The 27,108-nt window shown below is 42.3% G+C and overlaps 2 protein-coding genes across 3 annotated transcripts in view; one reads left to right on the top strand and one right to left on the bottom strand.

Moving 5' to 3' along the window:
- The first annotated feature begins 576 nt into the window (after positions 1-576).
- mad2l1 (MAD2 mitotic arrest deficient-like 1 (yeast)) lies at positions 577-3,768 on the top strand. The gene is made up of 5 exons (XM_084002657.1): positions 577-729; positions 1,180-1,326; positions 1,944-2,064; positions 2,646-2,749; positions 3,047-3,768. The coding sequence occupies exons 1-5, from the start codon at positions 666-668 to the stop codon at positions 3,217-3,219; spliced, it is 609 nt and encodes a 202-aa protein (XP_083858783.1). The 5' UTR covers positions 577-665; the 3' UTR covers positions 3,220-3,768.
- A 2,468-nt stretch (positions 3,769-6,236) lies between these two features.
- The window catches only part of pde5ab (phosphodiesterase 5A, cGMP-specific, b), a 43,860-nt gene continuing 22,988 nt past the window's right edge, over positions 6,237-27,108 (bottom strand). Inside the window, exons 12-22 of one of the 2 annotated variants that reach the window (XM_084002641.1) lie at positions 20,215-20,265; positions 17,834-17,980; positions 15,827-15,952; positions 15,137-15,231; positions 14,947-15,034; positions 13,111-13,211; positions 12,344-12,421; positions 11,966-12,029; positions 9,500-9,574; positions 8,239-8,322; positions 6,237-8,135 (exon numbers count right to left, since the gene is read on the bottom strand). In XM_084002641.1, the coding sequence (XP_083858767.1) occupies positions 8,016-8,135; positions 8,239-8,322; positions 9,500-9,574; positions 11,966-12,029; positions 12,344-12,421; positions 13,111-13,211; positions 14,947-15,034; positions 15,137-15,231; positions 15,827-15,952; positions 17,834-17,980; positions 20,215-20,265 (1,029 nt within the window). In that variant the 3' untranslated portion in view covers positions 6,237-8,015. Of the gene's footprint in view, positions 8,136-8,238; positions 8,323-9,499; positions 9,575-11,965; positions 12,030-12,343; positions 12,422-13,110; positions 13,212-14,946; positions 15,035-15,136; positions 15,232-15,826; positions 15,953-17,833; positions 17,981-20,205; positions 20,266-27,108 lie in introns of both variants that reach the window. The other variant, XM_084002640.1, reaches the window with a different exon arrangement.

The following is a 27,108-nucleotide window of genomic DNA, read 5'->3' as shown; positions in this document are numbered from 1 at the left end:
TGTTGCAACACTTTAACATTTTGAAAAATGTGTTAAAAATGAGCACAAACCAACCAACTGCTAAAGGGATTACAGTTTACACAACTTCCTGAGACCTATTCTTTCTTTAATTACTGTTTGCACGTCTGCAAATGTATTGGCTGTGTGTGTTTGGAGGACTAAACCTGCCATTATAATAAATAAATGACTCAATAAATCATTAAATAAAATAATAAAGAAAGAAATGTAGAAATACAAGTCTCAATTATTATGTAAAGAGAAATAAATAAAAATGGAAAAAAAATTTTTTTAAATAAATGTGAACAGTACATGAATGTATCTAAATATGAAAGCAGAAGAATACAGAAATAAGTAATTAAAAACATATGTACATAAAATGTAGACTAATGTTGTTTACCAAATTAGTTTTAAACTATGGAAATCCAGTTGTTTCCCATCTGGTTGACAGATAGCGTTGAGTTATTATCCACTGCCCTCTAGTGCAACAACAATGTAAGTGAAAAGGCGTCATTTGACGCGTCATCAACAGTGCGCCGTAATCGTTCACGCATGCGCAAGAGTATGGAGCTGACAAATTTCAAACTGAACGGCGGGTAGTTGAAGCCTGGACAGAGAGAAAAACAACAAAGGTCTACTGTTAGGAATTTAACCAAACGTGTAAGAAAATGACCAGCACCTTGAAAGGCATCACCCTCAAGGGGAGTGCCGAGCTAGTGGCCGAGTTCTTCTGTAAGTATTCATATTTAAGGTACTGTTTTAGCTCGATTTGAGGGGGCTGTCGACATGCGGAGCTAACATGCTAGCATTGAGTTACTAGGCCTGTGTTTAAAGACTACTCGTGGCAATCGGAGCTCCATTCAAATATCCGAGCTTACGCTTGGTTATTTGTTTTATATTTGAGGTTAGAGTGATTACACAGCTCTCAGTGAAGTGTTCCGCCCACCGGACTTCATCATTCGTGAAAAGGTCGCAACGTTAGCGTTACAGAGAAGACATGAGGGGGGCGTTAGGTTGAAAGGCCGCACTCCGACTAAAGTACACGTTAAATAAGGACGTTACAGTAGGAAGACGTCAGTTATATGGTGTTATTGAGTTGTGTTCGCGTGGCGGTGTTTCTATAAAGTCTACTTATGAACGTTTTCATCATCTGAGCTATTTGATTCGCTCCCTGCTCCGCAGCGTTTGGCATCAACAGCATCCTGTACCAGCGGGGCATTTACCCTCCAGAGACGTTCACCAGGGTCACCCACTACGACATGAGCCTCCAACTCACCACTGACCCCAAACTGAAGAACTACCTGACCAACGTGGTGTCTCAACTCAAAGGTAACCTCCAATCATTGCTTCTTTATGCCTTAACATTGAAGGTGTTAAGGCTTAAATGACTCACATTTGGGATTTCCACAGCCTCTCCATTAGTCATTTAGTCCATAGTGTCAAAAAATAATATTTTTAGTACTTATTACTTCATATAGGTTGTTTTGTCTGATTGGCAATCCAAAACCTAAGTCTATTCAGTTTATTATCATTTAAGATGAGGAAACCAACAAATTCTTCACTAAATTAAACTATTATCAAAATAGTTTTCAGTTGATTTTCTGTTGCTAAACTGATTAACTAATTTTTGCAATTTTATTTCAAATCCGATGACTGACTTGTCATTATCCAAGCACTACAGCTACTAATTATTTAATATAAATACAAGAATATTTTGTATTCAAGTTATGCACTGGATTTTATTTATAGCTTCAGGGTACAATCCAGCGTGAGCTCAAACACAACCGTAATATTATTGTATTGTATGTTTTTGCATTTAATGGATTCATTAAGTCTTATGTCACATTACTTGTTAATGAAAATGTATTTAATAGAACCGGAAACTCTGATCAGTCTCTGAGTCGTTGAAATAAATGCATGAATATTCCACGGTTTCTGTGTTGCAGAGTGGCTGTTTGAGTGCACGGTGCAGAAGTTTGTGTTGGTGATCACGTGTCTGGAGACCAACGAGGTGCTGGAGAGATGGCAGTTTGACATCGAGTGTGACAAATCGGCCAAGGAGAGCAGGTCAGTTTCAACTTGAAGAGTCTGAGTTACTAATAACTAATACTTTACAATCTGTATTTCAGACACTTTATATTTGAGTTTAGCCCTTAAGAACCCACAGTGACACAGTTTTCACAAATACTTTAAATATCCTGGAAAAGTTCCCTCTACAGCTTCATCCTTGACTTTAGGTGATTGATGAAATAAAGATTTTTTTTATTAATTAATTTGTCAAATTGATTGGCAAAATTTCTGTGTTGTCTTTTTCCAGCAGGTGGCAGTCATGACTCATGTCAGTATAAGACCCAATGTATCTACGAACAGTATTAGTACCTAAAAAGTTTTAGTATCTAAAAACAGTGGCTGACTTGTTGCCAAATCCCCGTATTTGCTTTAGTCTGGTGTATTCTAAATGAAAAGTTCAAACCAGCGTTTGTAACAAAGCCTGTTTGATTTATGCCGATAAAGCAAAGGATGGCCGCAGGACATCAACACTCAGCTGACTTTGGGATGAAGGCAGCTGATCATAACACACGCTTGTACTGGATGAGCTATTTTCATTTCAATCCGGAATGTTAACTCACTTCTCATGTGTCATCCAGTGCTCCCAGAGAGAAGTCCATTAAGACCATCCAGGATGAGATCCGCTCCGTCATCAGGCAGATAACAGCCACAGTGACTTTCCTGCCGCTGCTGGAGACGCCATGTGAGTAACTAGACCTCTTTCTACCAACAAACTAATCTTTGTCAGGGCTTGAAATGAAGCTTTTAAGTTTAACACGTTCTAATATCTTTCATATTGATCTGAAAACATCTGCATCAAACAAGTGTTTTCTTTAAAATTGATCAGACATCATATGCCATTCTCCCAATCACATGTTTTGACTGAATATTTGCCCCTAATAAAGATCCCGTTGATCCACAGTTGACTTGCTTGTCTCAGTGTAACTTCTAGCTTATCGGCTGTTGATTAATCCTCTGACCTTTGCTCGCTCCTCTCCAGGTGCCTTTGACCTCCTCGTCTACACCGACAAAGACCTGATGGTTCCTGATAAGTGGGAAGAGTCTGGGCCTCAGATCATCGACCAATCAGAGGAGGTGCGTTTACGCTCCTTCACGACCTCCATCCACAAGGTGAACAGCATGGTGGCGTACAAGAGGACCGACTCAGCCTAGACCTCTGAACCACGTCCCCCCCTCCTCCACCCTATGAGCTGTACATAGCACCAACCAGTGCCCTGTCCTACCTCACTTGTTTTTTTAGGAAGGACGTGACAGCGACTCGCTCTGTCGACACTGATGTAAATATTTCTCATAAGCAGTGATTTCTCTATTAGGAACTACTGTCTCTTTTCTTTCGTCCCCTTTCTACCAGGTTCTCAACCTCTGTTTTAGAAACTAGTGGTTTATATGTCAAACTTTTATAACATGTCATAATAAATGTCTTTCACTAAGGTTTCTTTTTGTGGCTTTACTGCTTTTGACCAGAAGGTGGCATTGCAGCATGTCGGTTGTGTCCAGTTGATTCTGTAGGTTTATAGTGTATATTACATTATGTATAGTACATTACACTGAAGCACAACGATACACATGTTTTACAGACCGGAGACTTTCAGGGTGCGAAGCAACCATGGAAACAAAATCAGTCAGCATGTGGCCGTACAAAAGTGCTTTAGTTTGGACGAGCATGTTTGTTGCTCTTTAAATTTGAGCTGAAATGAAAAACGTTTAATCTTTTAAATCACATCCCAGCTGAGAGTGCACCTATTTAACATTAAAAAAAAAACTTGGTATTTTTATATCAAAATCCAATATTCTTTTGCTAAAATGTGCTAGTTACACTTAGCATTCTGATTCACCTCCTTTTTTTGCTGATCATCTAAGTCACGTATGGACAAATCTTTAATGTTCCTCGAATGTTGAAAATGGATCAAAGCTTCTGTATGATGTGACAAATTTTGCACAACTGGTTTTGTGGATTTTCTGTGGAGCCTCTCAAGCTCTGTACGGTCAGATGAGGGTCATCGGTGGATGTCAGTGGACGGCCTTCTCCGGGTCTCTTCAGAGATGTTTAATTGAGTTCAGGTCCAGGCTCTGGCTGACAAGGTCTGTAAAGGTAATTTTCACCTTGCATTACTCATGTTTAACTGCAGGATAGTTAGTGTTTATGCGTGGCAATCAGGCTAGATCAGGGGGGGACATTTCATTCATTATGGCTGAAACCACCATTCATCACCCAGAGGTGCTCAGTGAACTTTAGCTGTATTTACTGGGAATAGCAAGACACATCGGCTGGTTGACTACATCTGTATGAACACAAAATAAAGACAAGGAACCAACATTTAAAACGCTTGTTTTCTGAAGTGATTGACATGCCAACATTGTAGCTGCTCCATCAACACTCATGTCATCTAGACATAAATACGGCAGCAACCATGTTTATACCACAGACCACAGTTTCATTCGGTCTCCGAACTAATATGAGATACCATCACAGGTTCGTTTCTCACATCGCGTTGCATCATTCAGCCCTTTCTGGTGTTTGTTTGCAAACTGAGGAGAGGCTTCCGTTTGGCCACTCTGCCATAAAGCATTAATCAGGGTCATGTTTCAGCAGTGGTTGTTCTTCCAAAAGTTTGTACCAATCTCCATCCTGACTACGCTCTTGTTAATAGTCCTGGTCGTTTTTCCATCCTCCAAGCAGCAGAAATGTTTTCCACATCTCTGCCTCGACACAATGCCGGCTCTCACCTCTCTGGGTAGTTCATCCACCTCTCAGTTTACACTTAACTTGTGTGAATTGTTGTTGATCTGTGAGACCTCATAGAGACAGACAGGTTGTCAAGCTGTGTAACAACATTAACCACCAAAAGATGGTTAACGCAACTTAAACAGTTAGACTTTCCAGAAACCACAAGGGGAAACCACTCTGTCAATCAGCATTACAGCTGCAGCGTCAACTACAAACAGCCTCTTACTGCACTCGCTGTCCAAGTGTCCCAACAACCAGAATGCACAAGTCAATCACCAAAACGAGGTGCAGCTGCCCACAACGGTCAGAACCAACAGCACTACACCAAGCCAAGGCAGCTGAATCAGGTTAGGACGAGCCCCCGTTTGTTACAGCCCAAAAACGGGAGACCAGACGAGTTAAAAGTAATAAATACACATTTACGGATCAAAAGAACCAAAAACAACCAAACATATGTGAAGGATCAGTGATGTGTGCATGTGTGTGAATGTCTGAACCAGTCCATGTTCCTGTGGTGAGCTTTTATACCTGGAGCCTCATCAGGCTCAGGTGTGGCTCATCAGCTTTAATGTCCTGCAAGAGAACAGGAACACTGCCCCCTGCTGGATTGGAGGGGTTGTCACACGTGTGCTGTTTGTAGTGACATGGCAGCTGCTGAAAACACCAACAGAGCACTGTGTCCTCATAAAAGCCCTCAATCTATTTTAAATACATCTGTGTTTATTATCTACGCCAAATATTTATACAACTTACTCTCAGTTGAAAGTCACTTGAGTCGCCGTTGGAATATCAAATCTGACGACCAGACATTTTGATGCCTTTTTGTTTTGTTTTTGTTAATGAATATTTTAATATTTAACTAACCTATCTAATTGGTCTGGTTGATGGGGGTAAAAGCCACTTCCGTTGCCAACATGTCCAGGCATGTTTTGATGACTTCGGCTGTAAAAAGATCAAGTGACCACAGGTGGACTTCAATCAGCTTCTCAAAGATGATCAAGAGAAATTAGAGGCACCTGAGCTGAAATGTCAATATGCACAGTGATATTTATTTGTCTTTTTTATATACAATTTAGCAAGATATTCTAATTTTATCACTTTGTCTTTATGGTAGATTAGGTGTAGATTGATGAGGCAGCATAATGCCCTTATATATTCCACATTATTTTAAATGGAGAGAACTTCTGACTAGGTTTCCAGCCACAATCAGGCTTGACTGTAAAAGCAGACACTGGTTTTCACCAAAGTTCGGTCATGCTTATTGTTGGCCGAAAAGCAAGAGATGTCAAAGTAATAAATCATAACACTGTCTGATCAGGCTGCCCACAATGTAACACAACCATTACTCCATTATTCAATTTATTATGAAAGTAAAACAAACAGATTCTTATAGTGGGAAAGCATTAACGGGTACAGAGAGATGCAGACAAATACAAATGTTTTTATTTTATTTAAATTGTCAATTGGTCCTATTTTATCACAAGGCAGTGGAAAAAAGTGGACCCATTTCCCTATGAAATTGTAGGCCTAGTCTTTGGCTCTTTTACATTTTGAAAAAAAAAATTAAATAAAATTTGAAGTTTCCAATAACACAAAACATTACATTTCCAAATGTCACATGAAAGAATTATTCCTAAGAAAAGTCCTTCAAAAAAGCAGACATAGGATTATATTTTTGTATGTATGAAAACTACATTTTCTATATAAAGAATTGTGTGCTCTTGGCAAAAAGGATGACCTTACAATATAGAAACTCTAATAAATATATAAAACAAAAATAAATATACAATAGTTAAGACAATGAGTGAAAAAAGAAAAATGTTACAAAAAGACTCAAACCCTTGTACTGTGTGTTCTGTGAACAAAGATGTTTAACAAGCTTATCAGATGATTGTGACACTATGTAAAGTATATAGTAAGTACAACATCTGTATCCCACTGTACTGGTGCTGACCCCCACAGATCCCTGTCTCACTCTTCAGTGTTCCCCTAAATGTCACTACCTGTGAGAGATAACGTAGGTGAGACTTCAAGATGAAAGTCACTCTGTGCAAAAATAAAAAATGGCTATTGTAATAAATATAGCTTAGTGCTGACTCGGTTATTTCCTCTGGTGAGTGAAAAAATGGTGGTGATAGGAAGACAAGTCTCTCAAATGTCGGCGAAATGAGCATGACCTCTGGAACAAAGACGACATTGGAGCCTCATTCTCACCCGTTAGCCACGGGAGCTAACAGTTAAGTTACGATGACGTTTGTTTAAGGTTTTATATGAAGGGGATATGAGAAGCTGCGTCTTATTTTCTGTTATTTATCTGATATGTACTGCTGCGATCTGGGAACGCGGCGATAATCTACAACAAAGTCTGATTAAGATGATCAGAAGGGTTGAACAATCAGGTTGTAAACAAGCCAACAGTTTAGCCAGATTATCCAAATCACTTTATTTGGAATGAAACTAAAAGCAATTGCACTGCAAAGAGAAATGTTTATAATAATCCCTCATTACACCGAATCATAGCTAACTATGATAGCTAGCTAACTGCACCATTTCCGTGCCATGTACGGCCTAGATAACTAGCTATCAAGCGGCTGGCTAGTTAGCTAGCTTGCTTATTCTTTAACTTAATTCTTTAACTACACTGGCTACAGAAAATAAGCCAAGCTGGGTCTAACAATCCCACCGCCTCACTCCCCGCTGCTCCAGAGACAGACAAGCTAGCTAATGAACTAGCTAACAAGCTAACTAGCCAGACCCGTCTCCAGAGTTGCGTTCGCTCTTTTCCTAATGAGCTGGGACAAAACTTTCTGGCCCCCATCGAATTGTGTTGTCACCATAATAATTACCAAGAATGATCATTTTCTTTTGTACGAGTCAAATAACCACTGAAAACGATTCAATGTCCATTCTACTCCTATTTATACGACCTCGACAATACCCCTGAACCTCAGCATGCTAGCATTGTCCTTGTGAATCTCAAAGCACTGCTGACTCCAAGTAAAGCTAACTGCTAGCATACCTATTAGCCTTGTTTAGTGATGCTGCCGTATTCCCAGATCCGAGTAATTAACTTGGTGATATTTGGTAGGGAAAGTTCTGCACACTGCATCATATTTGTCCTTTTAGATATCATGCTAATTTCACGACAATTTGAGAGACCACGTTTGACAGGACGAACCCTGGAAATTTGTGCTGGTGGAAAACAAAACTGGTGTTCGGATCACACCAGGCCATTAACCAGCTCCTTCTCACACTCCTCAGCCAAACACTTCCAACGCTGACGGTTTTTCTGGCATCCCTCCAACAACGGGGTGCAAGACTCCGACATGCCAGACAGGGTCTGTGACGGGGAAGACAACATTTTATTTAACAAGGGAAAATGCCCTTTCCAGCTATTCATTTGGTGAAAACAGTCAAAATGCAAGTTAAATTGGATGATTTACCTCGTATAACTGAGTGCAGATGGCATCAATGAAGGACACCTGCATGCTGGGAATCTTATCTCTTTTCTCACGATTCATCAGGTCCTAAAGTGAAAGGGACAAACAAACAACATTTTCCTTTTTTCGTCCGTTTCTTTGACAGTATATGAAGTTCCTTTGGTTCAAGGAGCCACAGCTACTGACAGCAGCCTTTTCATGTTCAACGATAAGGACATTCCGACATCTCAGACATCAAATTCATGGCTTCAAAACTGATTGGAGATGAGCTCATTCTTTTCTCAACAAATCATTTTGTCCCTGAAATGTCACATCAGATAATGACAAATTTCTTGTTTTGTCAAAAGGCCAAGACCGAAAAATGTGTTATTTGGTATCATGTTTGACAAACACAAATCTAGGAACTGCTTGAAATATGACCATAAAAATGAATCAATATTAAGAAAGAAATCAAATTAGTTTTATTCAATCAATGAATCAATAAAACGACTAATTCTTTCAGCTCAAAGAAGAGACCAATGTTAGTGCAATCACAAATATACCACCCGGTTACATATATATGATTGATTTAGATATATGTTAATCTGAGCACTCGGGGCTGTAACCCCCAACTGGTACAGTGGCTCCAGCAGATTCCATTATTCCATAAATTATTAATATAATTAGCCTGTCTTTAAAAACAAAAACAAAAATTATAGAAACAATTAGCAAATTTAGCTCCAACCAATCTAACTGTCTACTGATCGTAGTAGACAGTCTGGCAGAAGACTTTTGAATTATTTATTGCTGATGTATTGCTTTCTGAGGAGACCACACAAGGGCGTGTTATTATGAATCCTATGAAGACCCACCCTTCCTAGCATTCAAGTGCTAGGTTTGGCCAGGCGTCCATGTTCATGCAAGGTACCGATAACTTGAATCTTTGAGGTCCAGACCATAGGGCTATCGTGACCCTAACCACTGGAAGTAAATGCCTGACCTCAACCAGCTATACATGGCTGGTCTAACTGCTTAGTTTTTCTATATGGATATGGTTATGGTAATCATTATTATCCTCGAAGGGAATGTGTTTCTTAGAGGCATCGGGGAACACAAAACTATACAGTTGAATATCATCAGCATAGAGCTTAAAAGAGATGTCTTTTGATGACAACAAACTGGCCCCCCCAAAAAAACGAACCCCAAAACAAATCCCTGAGGCACACCACAGAACAGAGGGATGTTCATCACACAAAATAACCCTAAAATGACACACTGCACTTACACTGGGCTCGATGTTTAGCTCTTGTCTCTCCTTATCCCCCTGTTCGAAGAACTCAGTGGCTACCAGCTCCGCAATCTGCATCGGAGAGAGAACACTGGTGAGTTTTAAATATAATCTTTAAAATAAAAGAAACATGTTGATTAGAAAATTCAATGGACATTCCACTGATGAAAAACAAAGAACATGACAGATAGAGCAAGGTGTTTACAACAAAAACAACACTTTAAGTGGTTTTCTTTCTACAGTATGTTCATGTGAGACCAAGGACAGAAGAAACTGATTCCACTTTCAAACTCAATTTAATATCACCCTCAAATCTTCAGTTTGACTTGGACAAGCTGAGTTACTGCCCAAAGCATGGGAGCTCAAGTATCTCAGGGTCTTGTTCACGATTTACCAGTCCATCTACATTCCTACCCCCACTTATGTTCATGAGCTTTGGGTCAGTAATGGAGTTGAGAACTCGGAGCCGCTGCTGCCAACTGAGGTGGTTCAGGCACCTGATCAGGATGCCTCCCGGATGTCTCCCTTTAGAGGCACATCCAACTGGGAAGAGGCTCCAGGGTAGACCCAGAATATACTGGAGAGATAACATATCTCATCTAGCCTGTGATCGCCCCAGGGTCCCCCAGGAGGTTAGATAGATGGATGGATTACCAAGAAGGCAAGGATGTGTGCTGACTTGAATAAAAAGCCCAAAATCATGCAAGAAACTCCAACACAGAAAGAAAAAGTGAGCGAAAACAGCACAGCATTTAGTCAGGAACAAAACAGCGCCGGAGAGAGAGGTCTGCCAAAAGAGTGGCAGTCACTCTAAGTGAATAGCCTCCGTCTGTTTCCAGAGAGGTAAATGAGATCTGACTGCAGCCCGAGCTTCCAATCAGCAGCACTCTGTGAGTGTAAGTGTGTGTTGGAGCCATCTGCAGCTCACTGATGGGTCTGTGATATACGCTCAGTATGGAGCTGCAGGTTATTATAGCAGCTTATTATGGCTGAAACCAACACTAAACACGAGGCGAGGCTAATTAACTTTGTCTTTATTTACTTAACGCATAGCGGAGCAAGTTAGCTCCATGTCAAAATAACTTCAGTGGTCAGGGGCCGCTTCAACAGACATCCAACAACAGCAGGGAAAAAACTATAATACTGGATTCAGGCAAGCACTTCAAACTGTTGATTTTGGAGGTTATTGCACACCGAAGCCATATGTTCATAAGCACTTTGGGGTCAAGCACATCACTGGTTATTTAAGGGCACCAAGTCAAGTTTTAGACTGGTATACTCTGCAAGTCGGGTGGCAGAAAGTTAATTTGTAAGCTTTAATGGACGTTTAAAACAGTTTGGCAAACCTCTGGGTTTCTTTCGAACAGGGGTCACAAATTCAGGAGGTCATTTTCAAGATGCTAACTTATGCTTCCTCACGTCTTCTCCCCTCGCGTGACTTAGAAATTGTTACAGCCATTACGGAGGATCTCCCAGTCCTTTAAATGCAGCTCCAGGAGACGAGGAGCGAGGAGAGAGGACGCTTGTGCAAGGAAACACCCGAGTGGTACACAGCTGGAATAATCTAAAGCCATGGCAGGACTCTAAAAAATATGTTACTTTTGTGTTCCTAAATTAGATTTATGTAAGATGATCAAATACGCAATCAAACGTTCTGCCCTTCGCCGCTTGTGTAGCGCCTCGTAAGTAAAATTTACATCCAAAAACTAAAATGGAACTCCAGCTCCATGTTCTACTAAAGAGGAAGTAATGTGCACGTGTGCAATGCGAGAACACATTTGCATGTTTACTTTTTAAGCGGTGTCATCCGAGGACAGGGGCACAGCTGTCTTTATTAATGAGCAGTCACTTGTCAACACACACAAACACACGTGAGCGTGTCCCAGAGTGCCGCGCTGCTCTTTGGGGCACAAACCTTTAGGCATGTTGCGCTACGGGCCCTTCAGGCTCATTAGCTTCCAAAGGCAGAACATCTGCTGTGGCATCGCTGATTAGGGTGCAGCCTGAAGTGCATAAAAATCAGCCAGCATGGTTCAGATCAGCAATTACCAAAAATCTCAATTATTTTTCGCTATTTTCACTCACTCCTGCAATTTCATTGCCGACGAGCAACGTTGCTGCTCCCGAGCTCTCTCAGCTTGTTCCGTTGCTACGCGGCCAAAAGAAGTAGTTTATTTTAGGTTCAGTGTTTTGATTGGGTTTTTTGGCACCGACCGTGATACTGACTTCTGTTTGTGTCGAGTGATTGACAGGGAGCAGAACGTACTGTGCCTCTGTTGTAACAACAAGCGCCGGCTAAACACGACAGACCAGTGTGACAAAATAATACTTCATAATCAAACCACTGATCATCTGTAAGGATGAATACCACTGTACGAAGAAGAAGTTGTCCTACAGAAACCAGAAATAATGGAAGACAAACGAAATTGTATACCAACAAGAAAGACATGTGGGATGTTTTACCCTTTTTTGCACTGGCCAGGGCTTGGTGATGGCTGAGATGTCACATGCAGTCATCAGCATTGACCTGGAGGGGGAGATGCATTGACACACATGGATCTTCACAGATAAATCACACCTTAGGCAGAGATTTGCTCCTAATAGCATGAAGTGAACTACGGAGGCCAGGAGAGGCCAAAGAGAGAAAAATGTACATATATTGAGGTGACAATTGACTAATTTAACAGCTCAGGTCGTGCAGGAATACAATCTATTGGTTTTGTGTACAAGGACATGAATTGTCAATTTTTTCATGTTGCTTAGCATGAAAATTAAAGGAAAGAGTGCTTATGGAGGGCAGGCGTTTTTTTTCCCCGGCCTGGCTGTCAGAGAGTCACTCACCTCAGCAGGTCCCTGTGATGTTCATCCTCCCAAACAAACTGGCTGTTCTTGGTGAGCTCGAAGAACTCCCCACGCCTCCTGACAACACACACGAATGTACAATGTTCACAGCAGATAATTATCCACAACCAGTACACGCTCCAATCAGCTCCTCTACCACCCACTGTCTAGACTGGAAGAGGGATTAGATAAGAGCTGTAATCACAGAGGTGGATAAATGTAGAAAAGTGGAGAAAAACGAGGGGGTGAAAGAAGGAAACATTGATTCAAATGAGAGGAGGGAAGAAGAAAAAGTGTTTCATCAAGTCTATCAAAACATAACTCTGGATGTTGCATGTAATCCAACCGACGTGCAAAATTACTGTTCAACAAAACAGTGTTATATGTCATTTAAATGGGATAAAAATAAATTGTCTCTCGCCGTTGACTCCCCTCATATTTCTTTCTGAGATAAGGTACCATCGGGGACACTGGAAGGGGCGGGATCTCTATAAAGGGACAATTTATGATTCAAGATCGCTTTCAACAGATACAGTAAGTTTTACAACATTTCTGTAGAATTTCTGTAATAAAGATTAAATTTATTCTGGGCTGGTGAGACCTTTGCTTTTATTTTGGAGTCAAATTACTAAAAGAAAAATAAAGCCTCCCTCCTCCTCCCTATTGCCCAAATGGACTTTCTTCTTCTGCGTGTCTCTCTTTCACTCTCTATCTCTCTCTCCCCTCTCCAGCCAGATTTCCATCTGGGCTTGACATTTGGTACATACTTCATGTACAGGGCCAGGTCAGTGGCCAGAATAGCCCTCTCGATCATCTTCAGAGTGGCCTTGTACTCGTCCAGGGAGAGGCCGCTCAGGATCTGGTTTCCCTAGAGAGAGAGAGAGGGAGAGACGGAGAAACAGAAGGAAAGAATCGTCATTTTATTTAATGATTTACACACACATGAAGGTTAGACAGTGTGTGTGTGCAGAATGAGATAGCAGCCCTCTGAGAAGTACTGTAGATACTATCACTGGTGGTTTGTGATGGGATAAACCACCAGGGGGTTGCCATGACAATCGACTGCAAACGCGCGCGTAAACACACACACAAAAGAATCTGACATTCAAATCGAGTCCACATGTTTCGAGTGTTTACAAGCATGTTAGCTGACACATTATTCCATTTCAAGTGCTTTTACTAGTGTGTACGTGCATGAATGCTTTTTAGGCTGCACGTGCACGCTTTGCAACGTGTGTGTGTGTGTGTGTGTGTGTGTGTGTGTGTGTCCAGCAGCAGTGGGGCTAAGTGGTGCTGTAGAGTTGGGAGTGTATTCAGAGTTTGTTTTGAGGCCATAAAGATCAGAGCGGGCTGTTAGTTCGTCTACTTTATTGGGCCATCAGAGCGTTCTGGAGTAGGCTAACAGCTGGAAAACCAGCAGAATAGACATCATGAATAAGACGGAGGGAATCCGGGATCCTGCAGCAAGCAGGCGACAACATTAAGGCCTGTGAACGTCCGCGACCACACCGTGGTTTCCCCACGTGGAAACCATCGGCAACCTCAGATTGGAATGATTTGACCCAGTTGGAGGATGAGCTTTCAGCCTGATTACAGCTTTATGTGACACCCCTGATAACGTTGCTTATATAAAGGTTTACGCTGTAACTCCATTGTTATGAGGCTTTCATAACCAGGCTTTCCAGGAATAAAAGTTACAAAGATGCACAAAAATGCAGATGGTTATTGCTTTGTCTCAGATATTTCTGTCTCCAACAATCAGCTGGTAGGTCTGACGTGCTAACAGAATTGAAAACAGTTGTGTCGATACAAAAAAATAGTCAAACTGTCTGTGCAAACAAAGTTCTGCTCTTTGTTTCTCACTGCTGTTGTGACATTGTGCACATTTAAATGACATACAAAGGCTGCTGGAAGTAGAAAGCAATTGATTGCGATCGATATCGGCAGTTCTGGCCCTGTATTATTATATGTATCGTACTGAAATCTGGAACATACACAAGAGAACGTGGACACCTAATCGTTGCTGTCGAAAGACCACAGCTGATCTGAGATCTACTGTTTATGTTCAGTAGCTCAGATCAGTGCAGAGGCTGAAGTCCTCTGTGAGGCTGGCCGGGAGTCATGTAGGGACACCAGGGGAGGAGGGGGACGGAGCCTCTTGAAAGCGCCTGCCAAGAGCTCAGCTGATGCTGAATCAGCGGCGGGCGGTGAAAGGTCAACTCATGTCATGTTTAGCATAACTGTGATGAGGATAGAGATTCGAGTGATGCTTTTGTTCCCTCTGTCTTCCTGCTGTGAATCTGGTCTAATATTTTCTACTGACGTTTCTACCCTGGGTTCGCCTCCAATGAGCTTATAAGCAGGGACATTTTCATTTCAATTTGAATTTTCAATGTATTTATTGAGATTATTATTAATGCAAATACCATGGACCCAGGAAGTAGTGTACAGTAGACTACTTTAGGTTAGACTATGAGGTTTTCATCCACGCAAAGTATTGCAAAAAGTATCCTTGTGGTATCAGATTCAAAGCAATATAGGTGACTGGCAGGTTCCTGTGTATATGAGAGAGAGAGAGAGAGAGAGAGAGAGGGTGCACCTACAGAGCTGTTGAGGATCATGAGGCACTGGTCGAAGTGGTGGTGCTCCATGGTGGAGTGGCAGTAGAGCTGGGCCAGTGGGTGGTCGCTCCTGGACACACAACAAGAAGTAAGAAACACACAGAGTGGATAGAGCGCGCTCGCCCACACACACGCATTACACATTCACAGATACGCTGCTCTCCGGCTGCACCTCTGTATGTAGGAGTTGTTGACTCCTCTGTGGTCCAGGTCGTGGCTGAGAGTCGCGATCATCAGAGCCAAGACCTCCAGATCGCTCAGGTTGTTCTGTTGGGAGATGGAAGTGGATGAAGTAAAAAAAACATAATGGCAGCTGGTTAATAGCTGACAATTAAAGCAATCAAAGGCCTTGTAAATTGCAACTCTCCACATATCAGCGTGTGTGGAGGTGTGGGAGATGATTTTAATTTTAAACCAACCATAATCAGAGTTATGACCATTATATCACTACCGTCCGTTCTCCAAAACACCTGAGGCCTTTGATTTCCAATAGAGCAATTTGTTCCAATTAATGTTACTTTGCTGTGAGAGACAACTTGCAGAGACTTTATTTTTCTTTCTGTGTTAGAAGTTATTATTGCATGGCAATAGAGGTGTAAGCAGAAATGATGGTGCAATTAAGCCGTTATGGATATTAGACTTCAGTCGTCTTCATTCACAACAGCTATGGGGTTTGATTGTCCAAAAATAATTAATTGTTTTTCAAACAGCAAACTATTCATTCTTGGATTAAAAAAAATGTATTAATAAATTAAATGTACTAAAAGCACCGACCAAGCTGCATTATTTGACAGAAAGCAAGGATATTAATAACAAAGTCCTGCCTGTCTGTATGGAATTCCCTTTTGATGCGTACACCGACCTGTAAGCGTCCTGACTTGAGGAGGGTGAACATGCTCTGGGCCGTGTTGAAGGCGTGTCTCCAGTTGTGATACGCCACGTTCTTCCTGTAGTTCTTCTTCACACTCAGAACCCAGTGACATAAATTCTACAGAAGAAAGAGCAGAAAAAACACGGATTCAGCCGCCGTAAGTCATGTTTCCAGGGCTGGATGTACATATTCATATAATTAAGGCCATAAAATTCCATGTGAACTCAATGCTCCTCTACAGGATCGAGCCTAAAGATTAGTGATGATGAAGCCGTTGTCTTAAGGGCCCGTGTACTCTACTTCTGTAATCAGTAACATAAAGAATGGTGGAATCAAACTAAACTAAGCTAAAATGACTTCCTTTTCCCTTAAATGAGTGCAGAACATTAACTATGTTGCGATGCTGTATGGTTTAACCCCCCAGGTTGTGACGCTCCGGGGTGGTCAGTGTATCAGCTCCCCGGCGTGGACGTCAAACTGACAGCCTGCGCTGCTGGAGGGCCCTAATCTCCTCCAATCAAAGGCCCTCTTCATGAGGCCTCTCTCCGCAGGCACTCCGGAGGTCAGCCACCAACACACAAGGACCTCTTCACGTGGAGAGCGTGCTGAGGACACAAGCCAAACCCTGCCGGCGTGGGGTCGGCGTTGCTGGCGCCGAGGGGGAGCCGGCCGAGGGGGAGCCGGCCGAGGGGAACGGCGAGTCTGACGTGAGGGATTTTTTTTTTTTTTTTTTGGAGGGTGAAGTGTTATTTGTGTGTGGTGGTTCTGTGTCTGTGTGGTCTCTGAGTTAAGGATGCAGGCAAATACACAAATATTAACTCACTTGTAAATGCATTCACTCATCATCACAGGAAGTAGAAGGAGAGGAAGGAGGAGGTGGAGGAAGAAGAAGAGAAGGAGAAAGTAGAAGAGAGGAAGGAGGTGGAGGAAGAAGAGGAGGAGGAAGTAGAAGAGAGGAAGGAGGTGGAGGAAGAAGAGGAGAAGGAGGAAGTAGAAGAGAGGAAGGAGGTGGAGGAAGAAGAGGAGGAGGAAGTAGAAGAGAGGAAGGAGGTGGAGGAAGAAGAGGAGAAGGAGGAAGTAGAAGAGAGCAAGGAGATGGAGGAAGAAGAGGAGGAGGAGGAAGTAGAAGAGAGCAAGGAGATGGAGGAAGAAGAGGAGGAGGAAGTAGAAGAGAGGAAGGAGGTGGAGGAAGAAGAGGAGAAGGAGGAAGTAGAAGAGAGCAAGGAGATGGAGGAAGAAGAGGAGGAGGAAGTAGAAGAGAGGAAGGAGGTGGAGGAAGAAGAGGAGAAGGAGGAAGTAGAAGAGAGGAAGGAGGTGGGGAAGAAGAGGAGAAGGAGGAAGTAGAAGAGAGGAAGGAGATGGAGGAAGAAGAGGAGAAGGAGGAAGTAGAAGAGAGCAAGGAGATGGAGGAAGAAGAGGAGGAGGAAGTAGAAGAGAGGAAGGAGGTGGAGGAAGAAGAGGAGAAGGAGGAAGTAGAAGAGAGCAAGGAGATGGAGGAAGAAGAGGAGGAGGAGGAAGTAGAAGAGAGCAAGGAGATGGAGGAAGAAGAGGAGAAGGAGGAAGTAGAAGAGAGCAAGGAGATGGAGGAAGAAGAGGAGGAGGAAGTAGAAGAGAGGAAGGAGGTGGAGGAAGAAGAGGAGAAGGAGGAAGTAGAAGAGAGGAAGGAGGTGGGGAAGAAGAGGAGAAGGAGGAAGGAGAAGAGAGGAAGGAGATGGAGGAATAGGAGGAAGGGATCTAAGAACAACAGGAAAAGAGAGAGCCAGAGGAGAAGGAAGAAGAGGAGAGGGAGATGAGGAAGAGGAGGAGGGAGGAAAAGGAGGAAGATGAGGAGAGGTGACATTACTTGTGATGTGGTCAGACTCTAACAGAAGGATCCACATGGATCCAACATCCCTTAAAATACAATTCTTGTTATTCACTCCTATTAATGTTATTATTGTTATTTTAGTAACAGTACATTCATATTATATACTTCATTGAGACGTTGCATGTTGTTACCGTGTACTTCATCTGGAAGTTTTGGACCAGGTTGAGGTCGACGAACATACGGATGGTGGCCAGCGTGGTTTCCGTGTCTGACAGGTCAAAGTCACTGAAAGTGAAGTCCAGAAGACGCAGCGACTGGGCCGACGGCACCGTGGTTACCTTCAAACACACACACACACACACATGAGCACACTGAGTGACGCACACGCATGATTGTAAAAGTGTGTCGTGTGCATTATTCAGTGGGCTTCACTGGTAATCATTTTCCAGATTTCTAATTGAATTCTCACTGCGTTTTATGGGGCAAAGCTGCTGCTGCGGTTACAGTAGCTGACGCTGTGTAACACATACTGTATGGAACGGTCTCTCGGGGAGAACGTAGGCGAAAAATCAAGCCGCTGTCCTACATACCGAGTGACACATCCTGTCTGTGGAACCCGAGGGAGGCCACTTAATCAGGTTGTGTTGTTCAGCCGCTTCACCACAAGGAGAGGAGAGCAGAACAGAAGAGGACCTTCACCAGCAACCATTGTTACGGCTGCATATAGTTAGAAAGCTGCTGCTCAGAAAATCTCTTTAATCCTTACAAGAGAATCATAAGGCAGGGATATGAGATTTAATATTTAGTTTGATCTGTGCACAAAGCCAGAGAGTAGGTTCCCTCTAATTACTGCTTGATCACATCATGTGTGCAGCACATGTAGTTACCGATGTGATCTATGATCATGCATGATATGAAAGAGATGTTATTGTAGATATTCACTAAAAATAGATCCAACGGGACCAGAAACGTGAGCTGTATATCTGTTGTAAATATCCACTACTACTACTTACTAACTCTAACAAACTTAGCATGTGTTTTGTAGTGTGACGTCGTGTGCAGGCACAAACAATACATCCGTTTGTAAGCTGAGCAACACAGAAAAAAACATTTGTGTACGCAAATCACTTGATTTCCATGATGTGACTAAATGAAAAACGAGACTGTGTTGCATGGACGCGACACATGTTAGTTCAAAGCAAGCAGCTGATAAAATGCACACTTATGCAGATGATTTCATGATATTCAACACAATGGAGGTTCCAACAATTTTTTTTAAATTGCTTTCCAAAGAATTTAAAATACTTTCCAAAGAAGTACTACGCTTATTTACAAGAAACTAAAAGAAGGTAATGTAAGTAAATTAAGTAGGCCTGCAATATGATAACTATAAAAGCTCTGTCAGCAAAGTAAAGTTTATGTAATTTGTTAATTTTCAGCTATAACTTTTAGTGCATTCAGTTTAAATGATGTTGTCTGTAGTGTGGAATGGTTTTATCTATATGCTTTGACAACTAAATATTGTATTTAAACGGAAATGTATTTATGTATATTTTTAGCAAAGCTGTCAAAAAATATCAACCAACTATGCTAGAGTAACTCATCAGAATAATATCACATACAGTCAACTTGTGGTACTATCAATGGATAATGGTCACAGTTTACAAAACGGTTCTGTGACTTTGACTTGTAGAGGAACATAACATTGACATTGACTTGAATCCCACGACCCGAAATTATGTCATGTTGACTTTGATCTGAGCAATCGGGAAGAGTGTGAATGTGGCAGTAGTTAGGTCGCAGCTTTGCAAAGAACATGAGGAGTGTTAGGATACATTTTGTTCAACAAATAAACACCATATGTTATGCTTAAATGCAAATGAGTAAGATGATTTTTTTTGCGAGGCCAGATTATTCAAAAGAAACCCACGGATAAATGAGACTACGGAGACTCAATGGAGTCACAGCTGCTTAGAGATCTGAACTGTGGAGGAGACGACTGTAGAGATGTCTGAGGGACAATTAGATGACGAATAGATCTAAAGGCTTTCACTGAAACATGGCGAGGCAAAGGTCAAATCTAAAAGAACCACTTATCTACATCACTGGCTGCTGGCTCTAAAGACCAAAGACCTTATTAGTCTGGTTTTCTGCAATAAAGAAACTCTTGCAAAAATGCTTTCTGAAATATCAAGTTTTCTCGTATACATTTTCCACCGTTTTCTGAAACATTGTTTTATAAAAAAAAAAAGTTTAATTCAAATAACTAAACTAAAATGTTTTCCCGAAATGTCCCATGATTCCCGATGATTTCCACACAAGTGTGTGTGTGTGGGACAGCAGACATATAGAGTTGCTATACTGGCGCTTTCTTGCTGATTCAGCAGCGTGGTGTTGTGTTACATGACTGCTTCTCATCTACACAAACCCTTCCTTCCTCCTCTGACCTTGTGTGTCTGTGTGTTCACGGCTGGATATGTTGAATAATTCATGAGTGAGGTCGGAACTGATGTGCAAGTGGGCATGCGAGTGTATATGGTTAAATTAATAAATGTTGATTTACCGCGGTTACCTGGAGTTCCCGCGATTCTTCCTCTGCAGCGGAGGCGTGATACGACAAGACCTGGAACACACACACACAGACACACACATTGAAAAATGTGAAGACTTTGGGTAAGGGTATAAGACTTTTATCAGGTTCTCTGTAGAATACACATATTCCTATACATTTGCTCTCTGACATGCATCTCCAATTCTTTTTGCTTTCTGGTAGGAGGGGTTTGCACTTTGACCCCGGAAGCTCTGTTGTTACATGCTACGTGAATCTGACATAAAGGAGCTGCAGCGCCTTGCTCAAAACAACTGGGTAACTGAGGCCCAGGACTCCCGACATCCAATGTCGGGTCGCCTGGTTTTGAGCAAACGGGCCGAGGAAAGGCATTAGGGTCGGGTTCATTGTAAACCAGGCAGCAGGCAAAGGCAAGGACTTTGGCATGGTGACGCCTTGCCTTGCATTGCATCACCTCTCTGGTGGGGAAGGAACTGCAGTTGGTGCAGAAGGTAGAGGGACACTAAATAGATATAATTGGACTCATCTCTACCCGTGTAAAACTGGGTCTGGATCCAAACTGGATCTGAACCCTCCTTCTCTGGAGTTGCATAAGGTAAGAGGCAGCCGGGCAGTTCCCCCAGCAGAGCTCTGTACTGTGTGTCTCTAACTGTTGTTTGTGCTCATGCACTTAACAGCAGTTCGGAGTACCCGGTCTTATTGGAGTCTGTGGGTGACGGCCTCTAAAGGATTCTGTCTCGGGACTCTATGGTTCTGCTGGGAGACTCCAACTCTCACATGGGCAATGAGGGAGAATCCTTGAGGGGGCGATTAGGAGGGACAGCCTGCCTAATGTTCAACAACACATGGTCCCTTGTTCTTGAACTTTTGTCCTACTCATGCATTGGTCATAACAAACACAATGTTTGAGGGCAGGGTGATTCATAAGTGTGCTTGGTACCAGACCACCCGAGGCGCAAGACTGATGATTGCCTTTGCATTCTTATCATCCGATCTGCGTCGGTATGCCTTAGACACTTTGCAGATGATGTGCTTCTATTCTTCAGACTGTAAACACACTGAAAACTCCCATTATTAAATGTTGCATGTCACATAATTGCTGGAGCAAAAAAAACAAAAGTCTGCTGGAAAATATCTCAGATTTTGACTCATCTGAGAACAATAAAGAGGGCGCTGTAACGCTCGTTAACAGGCGTTTGACAGGGAAGAAAATAAAAGCTGGTGCTACTCATCAATCAAACATCACTCAAATATAAGAACACACCACCACGCTCTGGAGTTCATTGTCACTATAGCAAGCCTTGTGTCGTCTTGTGTCAAAAAAAAGAATACATACAGATATAAATACATTCTTTCCCACGCTGTGCACTCCTACTAACATAACATAATCTTTACTATCCAAAATGAAGACTCTTCTCTGTAGCATATCTATCGAGTCTTTATGCTACAGCAGCCACATACAGCTGAAATCAAACACAGTGGGAGAGAGAACAAAAGGGAGGTAGACCAGTAGCTGCCCACTGCAGTTATGAACCGACATACTGGCGACGTCCTCAGTCATAACATTGTAATGCTTATGTGTCCCAAGGCTTAGAGGAAAGTAAATGTCATACAAAAGATATATAATATCACCGTATGTCCCATTCATTCATTGAATTACATGCTACATCTGCTACACGCTGATGTTGCTACGGTTGATCAGTGTTTCCCATTATAAAATAACCTATTGAGAATTCTTTGTGATTGCTGCTGTTACTAAAGTATTAACTCCATCATTTTGTGTGATTAACAGTGTGGAAAAGTCATATGGAACTAGAAAATGTATTTCCTGCGGAAATACGTGGAAATGCTTTAATGCTGAAGCAACACTGAAAACAAAGCTGAATATTTGAAGAAAATATTAAAAAAGCTGAATATTTGAAGAAAATATTTAAAAAGCTGAATATTTCAAGAGAATATTCAAAAAGCTGAATAAGTGCAAAAGTATGAAAAAGCTGAATATTTGAAGAGAATATTAAAAAAAGCTGAATATGCAAAAAGTTTGAAAATCTGAATAGCTGAAGAGAATATTCAGAAAGCTGAATATGTGAAAAGTATGAAAAAGCTGAATATGTGCAAAATTATGAAAAAAGCTCAATATTTGAAAATAATATTAACAAAGCTTAATATCTGCAAATGTATGAAATAAGCTAAATAGCTGAACAAATATGAAAAACCTGAATATTTGAAAAGAATATGAAAGGGAAAAAAATGTTGAAGACACGTTGAAATGTCCTTAAAGAGTTGAACACTTTAATATTTGAATGTTCTTTTTGTTTGTAGTATTAGTAGGGTACTAATAGAAGTAGTAGGAGTAGTATCAGTAGTAGTAGTAGTAGTAGTAGTAGCAGTAATACTAGTAGTATTAGTAAAAGTAGTATTAGTAGTAGCAGAAGTATTAGCAGTAGTACTAGTAATATTAGTACAATTATTAGTAGTATTAGTAGTAGTAGAAGTAGAAGTACTACTAGTACTAGTAATATTAGTACAATTATTAGTAGTATTAGTAGTAGTAGAAGTAGAAGTACTAGTAGTAGTAGTCCTAGTACTATTACAAGTAGTGGAGGTAGTATTAGTAGTAAACTAGAAGTAGTACTAGTACTAGTACAAGTACAAGTAGTGGACATGGTATCAGTAGTAGGCTAGTAGCAAAAGGAGTAGTAGTATGAGTAAAAGTTCAAGTAGTGGACGTAGTATCAGTAGAAGAAGTAGTAGTAGTAGTAGTAGTACTGCTTGAAAGCATTTCCACCAATAATAAAGATTAGGATAACATAGGTTGGAAATGCTTTAAAGCATTTCCACCAATCAGGTATTGCTCATGTGGCTCCCCTGTATATTCACACCTAAGTAGAATGCAAAGGGATGAATGACATGTTGCCCCAGTGAAATGGGATATTTGAGCAGCGTACAGTTACATTATAAATGTGCTTAATATGAGAAAAGTGATGACAGAGCCAGCAGAGTTTACGGGGGGACTGGAGGGGCGGTGCTACACTTCTGCAATGTCACAGTCTCATGCCGAAAAGCGCCCTAAATATTAAAATATGCTTGCTTATTGACCATCATACACCATGTGCGTAATCGCCATGAGGACACGCCCTCCTCCGATATATATAAGAAATTCTGTAGATTCAGGTTCATTCTCAGGAAACTGCACCATTTTCAGGAACTTGTGTAGGATTGCACACCGGAGTGGGGTCAGAAGATTGCCAACCATGTTACATGAGATATATGTGTATATGGGAACAGCAGTGGGAAGCTACAGAATGATTTAAAAACATGATAATCATAATGGTGGACCCGCCCTTTAAAGACAAGCTGAAATGAAAAACGTGATTTTAACCGCACGTACTTAAATCAGCTAGTACCAACGAGAGAGAGAAGGTGGTGAGCTAATGTTTTGAATCATCAAATTCCTCCCGACCTTATGTCCTGCCTGTGTTTCCTTGTTTCCTGTTTTACTGGGAAATAAGATTGTCTGTATGCCAGTTAATCTGAATGAACAAGGAGACAGGTGAATGATGATTCATGGTTGTGGTTGTACCCAAGAAAAAAGTGGACCGTGTATATACTGTATATACTGCATATACTGTATATATACAGTATATATTAAAAAAATGTGTGAAATGTTAACATAAAACAAATACAATTCTGGTAGACTTACTAAATAGTTGGAAATATTATATTATATCGACACAAGCTGAAGATTCCGTGCCATTCACACCCATTATAACATCTGAAACTTCACCAAACTCAAACTGCGATATCGGGAAAACCGTATGGACCATCGACATGAATGTTTGACCCAATAAAGTCCACAGTCTTGTGAACGCTTTAAACGTTTAATCACGTTTGGAAGTTAAAGTATGGCGAACTTTTGGGGTGCTGAAGTCGATGAAAAACCAAAAAAACAATGTACACATGTTTAAGGGCAGCGGTTACTATGGCAACCTGAAAGTTCTTTTCTTTTTTTTTCATTTTGGAATGTACAATGTGCTTTGATGTCTTGATGTCTTTGATGACTGGTGACATCACGTGACCCTGGACTGTATAAATACAAGCAGCGACCAGAACTCATCGTGGAGTTTTTGGAGTTTGGAGAGAGAGAGAGCTTTAGAGAGATAGTGATTGAGAGTGAATAGATAGTGATATTTTGAGCTTTTTGCAACTTTGTGAGAGGAACGAAATTTCATCTACGTTCAAACAGATAGTGACAGAACTTTTACATCTGGAGCGGGCTGTCTCCACCAGTCTGCTCTTCTCGTCCATCTGTTCATCGGCGAAAGCCAGTTTACATTGTACCGTCTTGTAAACTATCATTCCTGCAGCCAAGATGCAGCAGGGAAACAGCAGGACTCGTGTCCAACTGACCCCTCAGGAGACCATCAACCAGCTGCGTGAGCAACTGCGTGAGCAGAAGCGAATCAACGCTGAAGAGTACGGCATTAGGATGGGGCTCACTGAGGAGCTCAAACGGCAAAAGACCCTGAAGGAAATGCACATCAATCGGGGCAAGGCCATCCGTGGCGAACTGGAGATGCTCAAGAAGGCAAGTGAGCCAGAGACTCTGAATAAAATGGAGATCGCCTCTGCAGTCCATTGCACCGTGAAGATAAAGAAGAAGAAAGTTCTTCAGAGGGAGCATGAGGACCTCAAGGTGTCTCATTTAATCCTCCAGGAAAAGTTTGAACACCAGGAGAAGGCTATCCAGAGCCTCAGGCAGGAGAACTTTGAAAAGGAGGAGGAATTGGAGAACTTGAAAGTACAGGCCTCAATCAACCTGGAGACAACCATTAATCTCCAGGCTGAGGTGAAGGTCGCCCAAGGCCTCAGAGATCAACTAGTTCATCTGCAAGAAGAGCTTGATCAGAGTACTCTGCGCCATGACCTCGCGAAAGAGGCCCTGATAAAACAAGCCTCCGCCAACCAGCAGTTGGTAAATGACCTCCAGACCGCCACGGAGGACAACAAGGACCTCCAAGCTGATTTATCTGAAAAGACCCTGGACCAGGAGCTGGCGAAGGAGGCCCTGATAAAACAGGTCTCCACCAACCATCAGCTATCAAATGACCTCCAGACTGCTGAGGAGGACAACAAAGACCTCCGAGCTGAATTCGTTCAGCTAAAGGCAGATCTCCAGGAGAGGACCCTGGACCAGGAGCTGGCGAAGGAGGCCCTGATAAAACAGGTCTCAACCAACCAGCAGCTCTCAGATGACCTCCAGACTGCTGAGGAGGACAACAAGGACCTCCGAGCTGAATTATCTCAGCTAAAGGCAGAACTCCAGCAGAGGACCCAGGAGCTGGCGAAGGAACCAGAAGACATCGAGGTTGTGAATGGTGCTGATCTTCAGGGAGCTGAGGAGCTGCACCAGACCTCACCCGACCAACTGGTGACTGAGCTCCAGGTCGAAAGCCTCAAGCAGAGTCTTCCTTGGGTGGAGCTGCCAGAGGAGGTGCAGCCCCCCAAGAAGAAGAAATCTCTTTTCAAGAGGTTCCGACACAGCATCGGTCTGCGCAAAAGGCGTTGAACTGGTGCTGTGTCCTAATTTGGCCCTAAATTTATAATTCGGAAAATAATATATGCTGTAAAAAAATACAGCTATATATTATTGTAAAAAAAAGGGCGGCACAGTGAATTGTACTGTGTCGTGTGGGTTTTCTCCGGGAGCGCCGGTTTCCCCCCACTAGAAAAAAAACAATTTGGCCCCAAATTAAATATCTCCTCATCCCCTCCCATATTACCCCCTCCCCTGTGGGTGCTCCGGTTTCCCACAACCAAAAAAAAAAACCTTTGCTGCTTGAGCAGCAGCGAATCAATGCTGAAGAGAACAGCATTAGGGTGAACCTCACTGAGGAGCTCAAACGTGGAGCAGGCGATGGAGGCCCTGAGAAAACAGGTCTCCACCAACCAGCAGCTCTCAGATGACCTCCAGACTGCCGAGGAGGACAACAAGGACCTCAGAGCTGAATTATCTCAGCTAAAGGCAGAACTCCAGCAGAGGACCCAGGAGCTGGCGAAGGAACCAGAAGACATCGAGGTTGTGAATGGTGGTGCTCTTCAGGGAGCTGAGGAGCTGCACCAGATATCACCCGACCAACTGGTGACTGAGCTCCAGGTCGAAAGCCTCGAGCAGAGTCTTCCTTGGGTGGAGCTGCCAGAGGAGGTGCAGCCCCCCAAGAAGAAGAAATCTCTCTTCAAGAGAAATCTCTCTTCTCTCTTCACAGCATCGGTCTGCGCAAAAGACGTTGAACTGGTGCTGTGTCCTAATTTGGCCCTAAATTTATAATTCAGAAAATAATATATGCTGTAAAAAAATACAGCTATATATAATTATAAAAAAAAGGGCGGCCAAATTAAGTATCTCCTCAACCCCTCCCATATTATCCCCTCCCCTGTGGGTTTTACTCCGGGTGCTCCGGTTTCCCACAACCAAAAAAAAAAACCTTTCCGGGAACCATCACCTTAACGCGGTGGAGAGGTTTGCGTGTCCCTATGACCCTGAGGCCTGTGTTGTCTGGAGCTTTGTGCTCCTGGTGGGGTTTCCCATGGCAAATTGTTCTCAGGTGAGCGGCCAGACTAAGAATGGTTCAAAAGACTCCCATGAATAACCTAGGAAGAAGAGGAGTGACCCGGCCTGGAGGAAGCCCGGAGCTCCCGTCTGGAGCCAAGCCCAGAGGGAGGGCCCGTCAGCGAGTGCCTGGTGGCCGTCTTGCCACGGAGCGCGGCCGGGCGCAGCATAAGAAGAAGAAGAAGAAGAAGAAGAAGAAGAAGAAGAAGAAGAAGAAGAAGAAGAAGAAGAAGAAGAAGAAGAAGAAGCGACGTGGCAGTTATAAGAACATTCACTTTATATATAAA

Source organism: Eutrigla gurnardus, assembly GCF_963514095.1.
Source record: "Eutrigla gurnardus genome assembly, chromosome: 23".
Classification (NCBI taxonomy): domain Eukaryota; kingdom Metazoa; phylum Chordata; class Actinopteri; order Perciformes; family Triglidae; genus Eutrigla; species Eutrigla gurnardus.
This window is presented reverse-complemented; position numbering and strand designations above follow the sequence as displayed.

Bases quoted from the DNA above. Each gene is read 5' to 3' on its own strand.
- mad2l1 (XM_084002657.1), top strand. From the start codon at position 666: ATGACCAGCACCTTGAAAGGCATCACCCTCAAGGGGAGTGCCGAGCTA. The intron at 730-1,179 runs GTAAGTATTCAT...CCTGCTCCGCAG, and splicing joins GCTAGTGGCCGAGTTCTTCT to CGTTTGGCATCAACAGCATC. The intron at 2,065-2,645 runs GTCAGTTTCAAC...TGTGTCATCCAG, and splicing joins AAATCGGCCAAGGAGAGCAG to TGCTCCCAGAGAGAAGTCCA.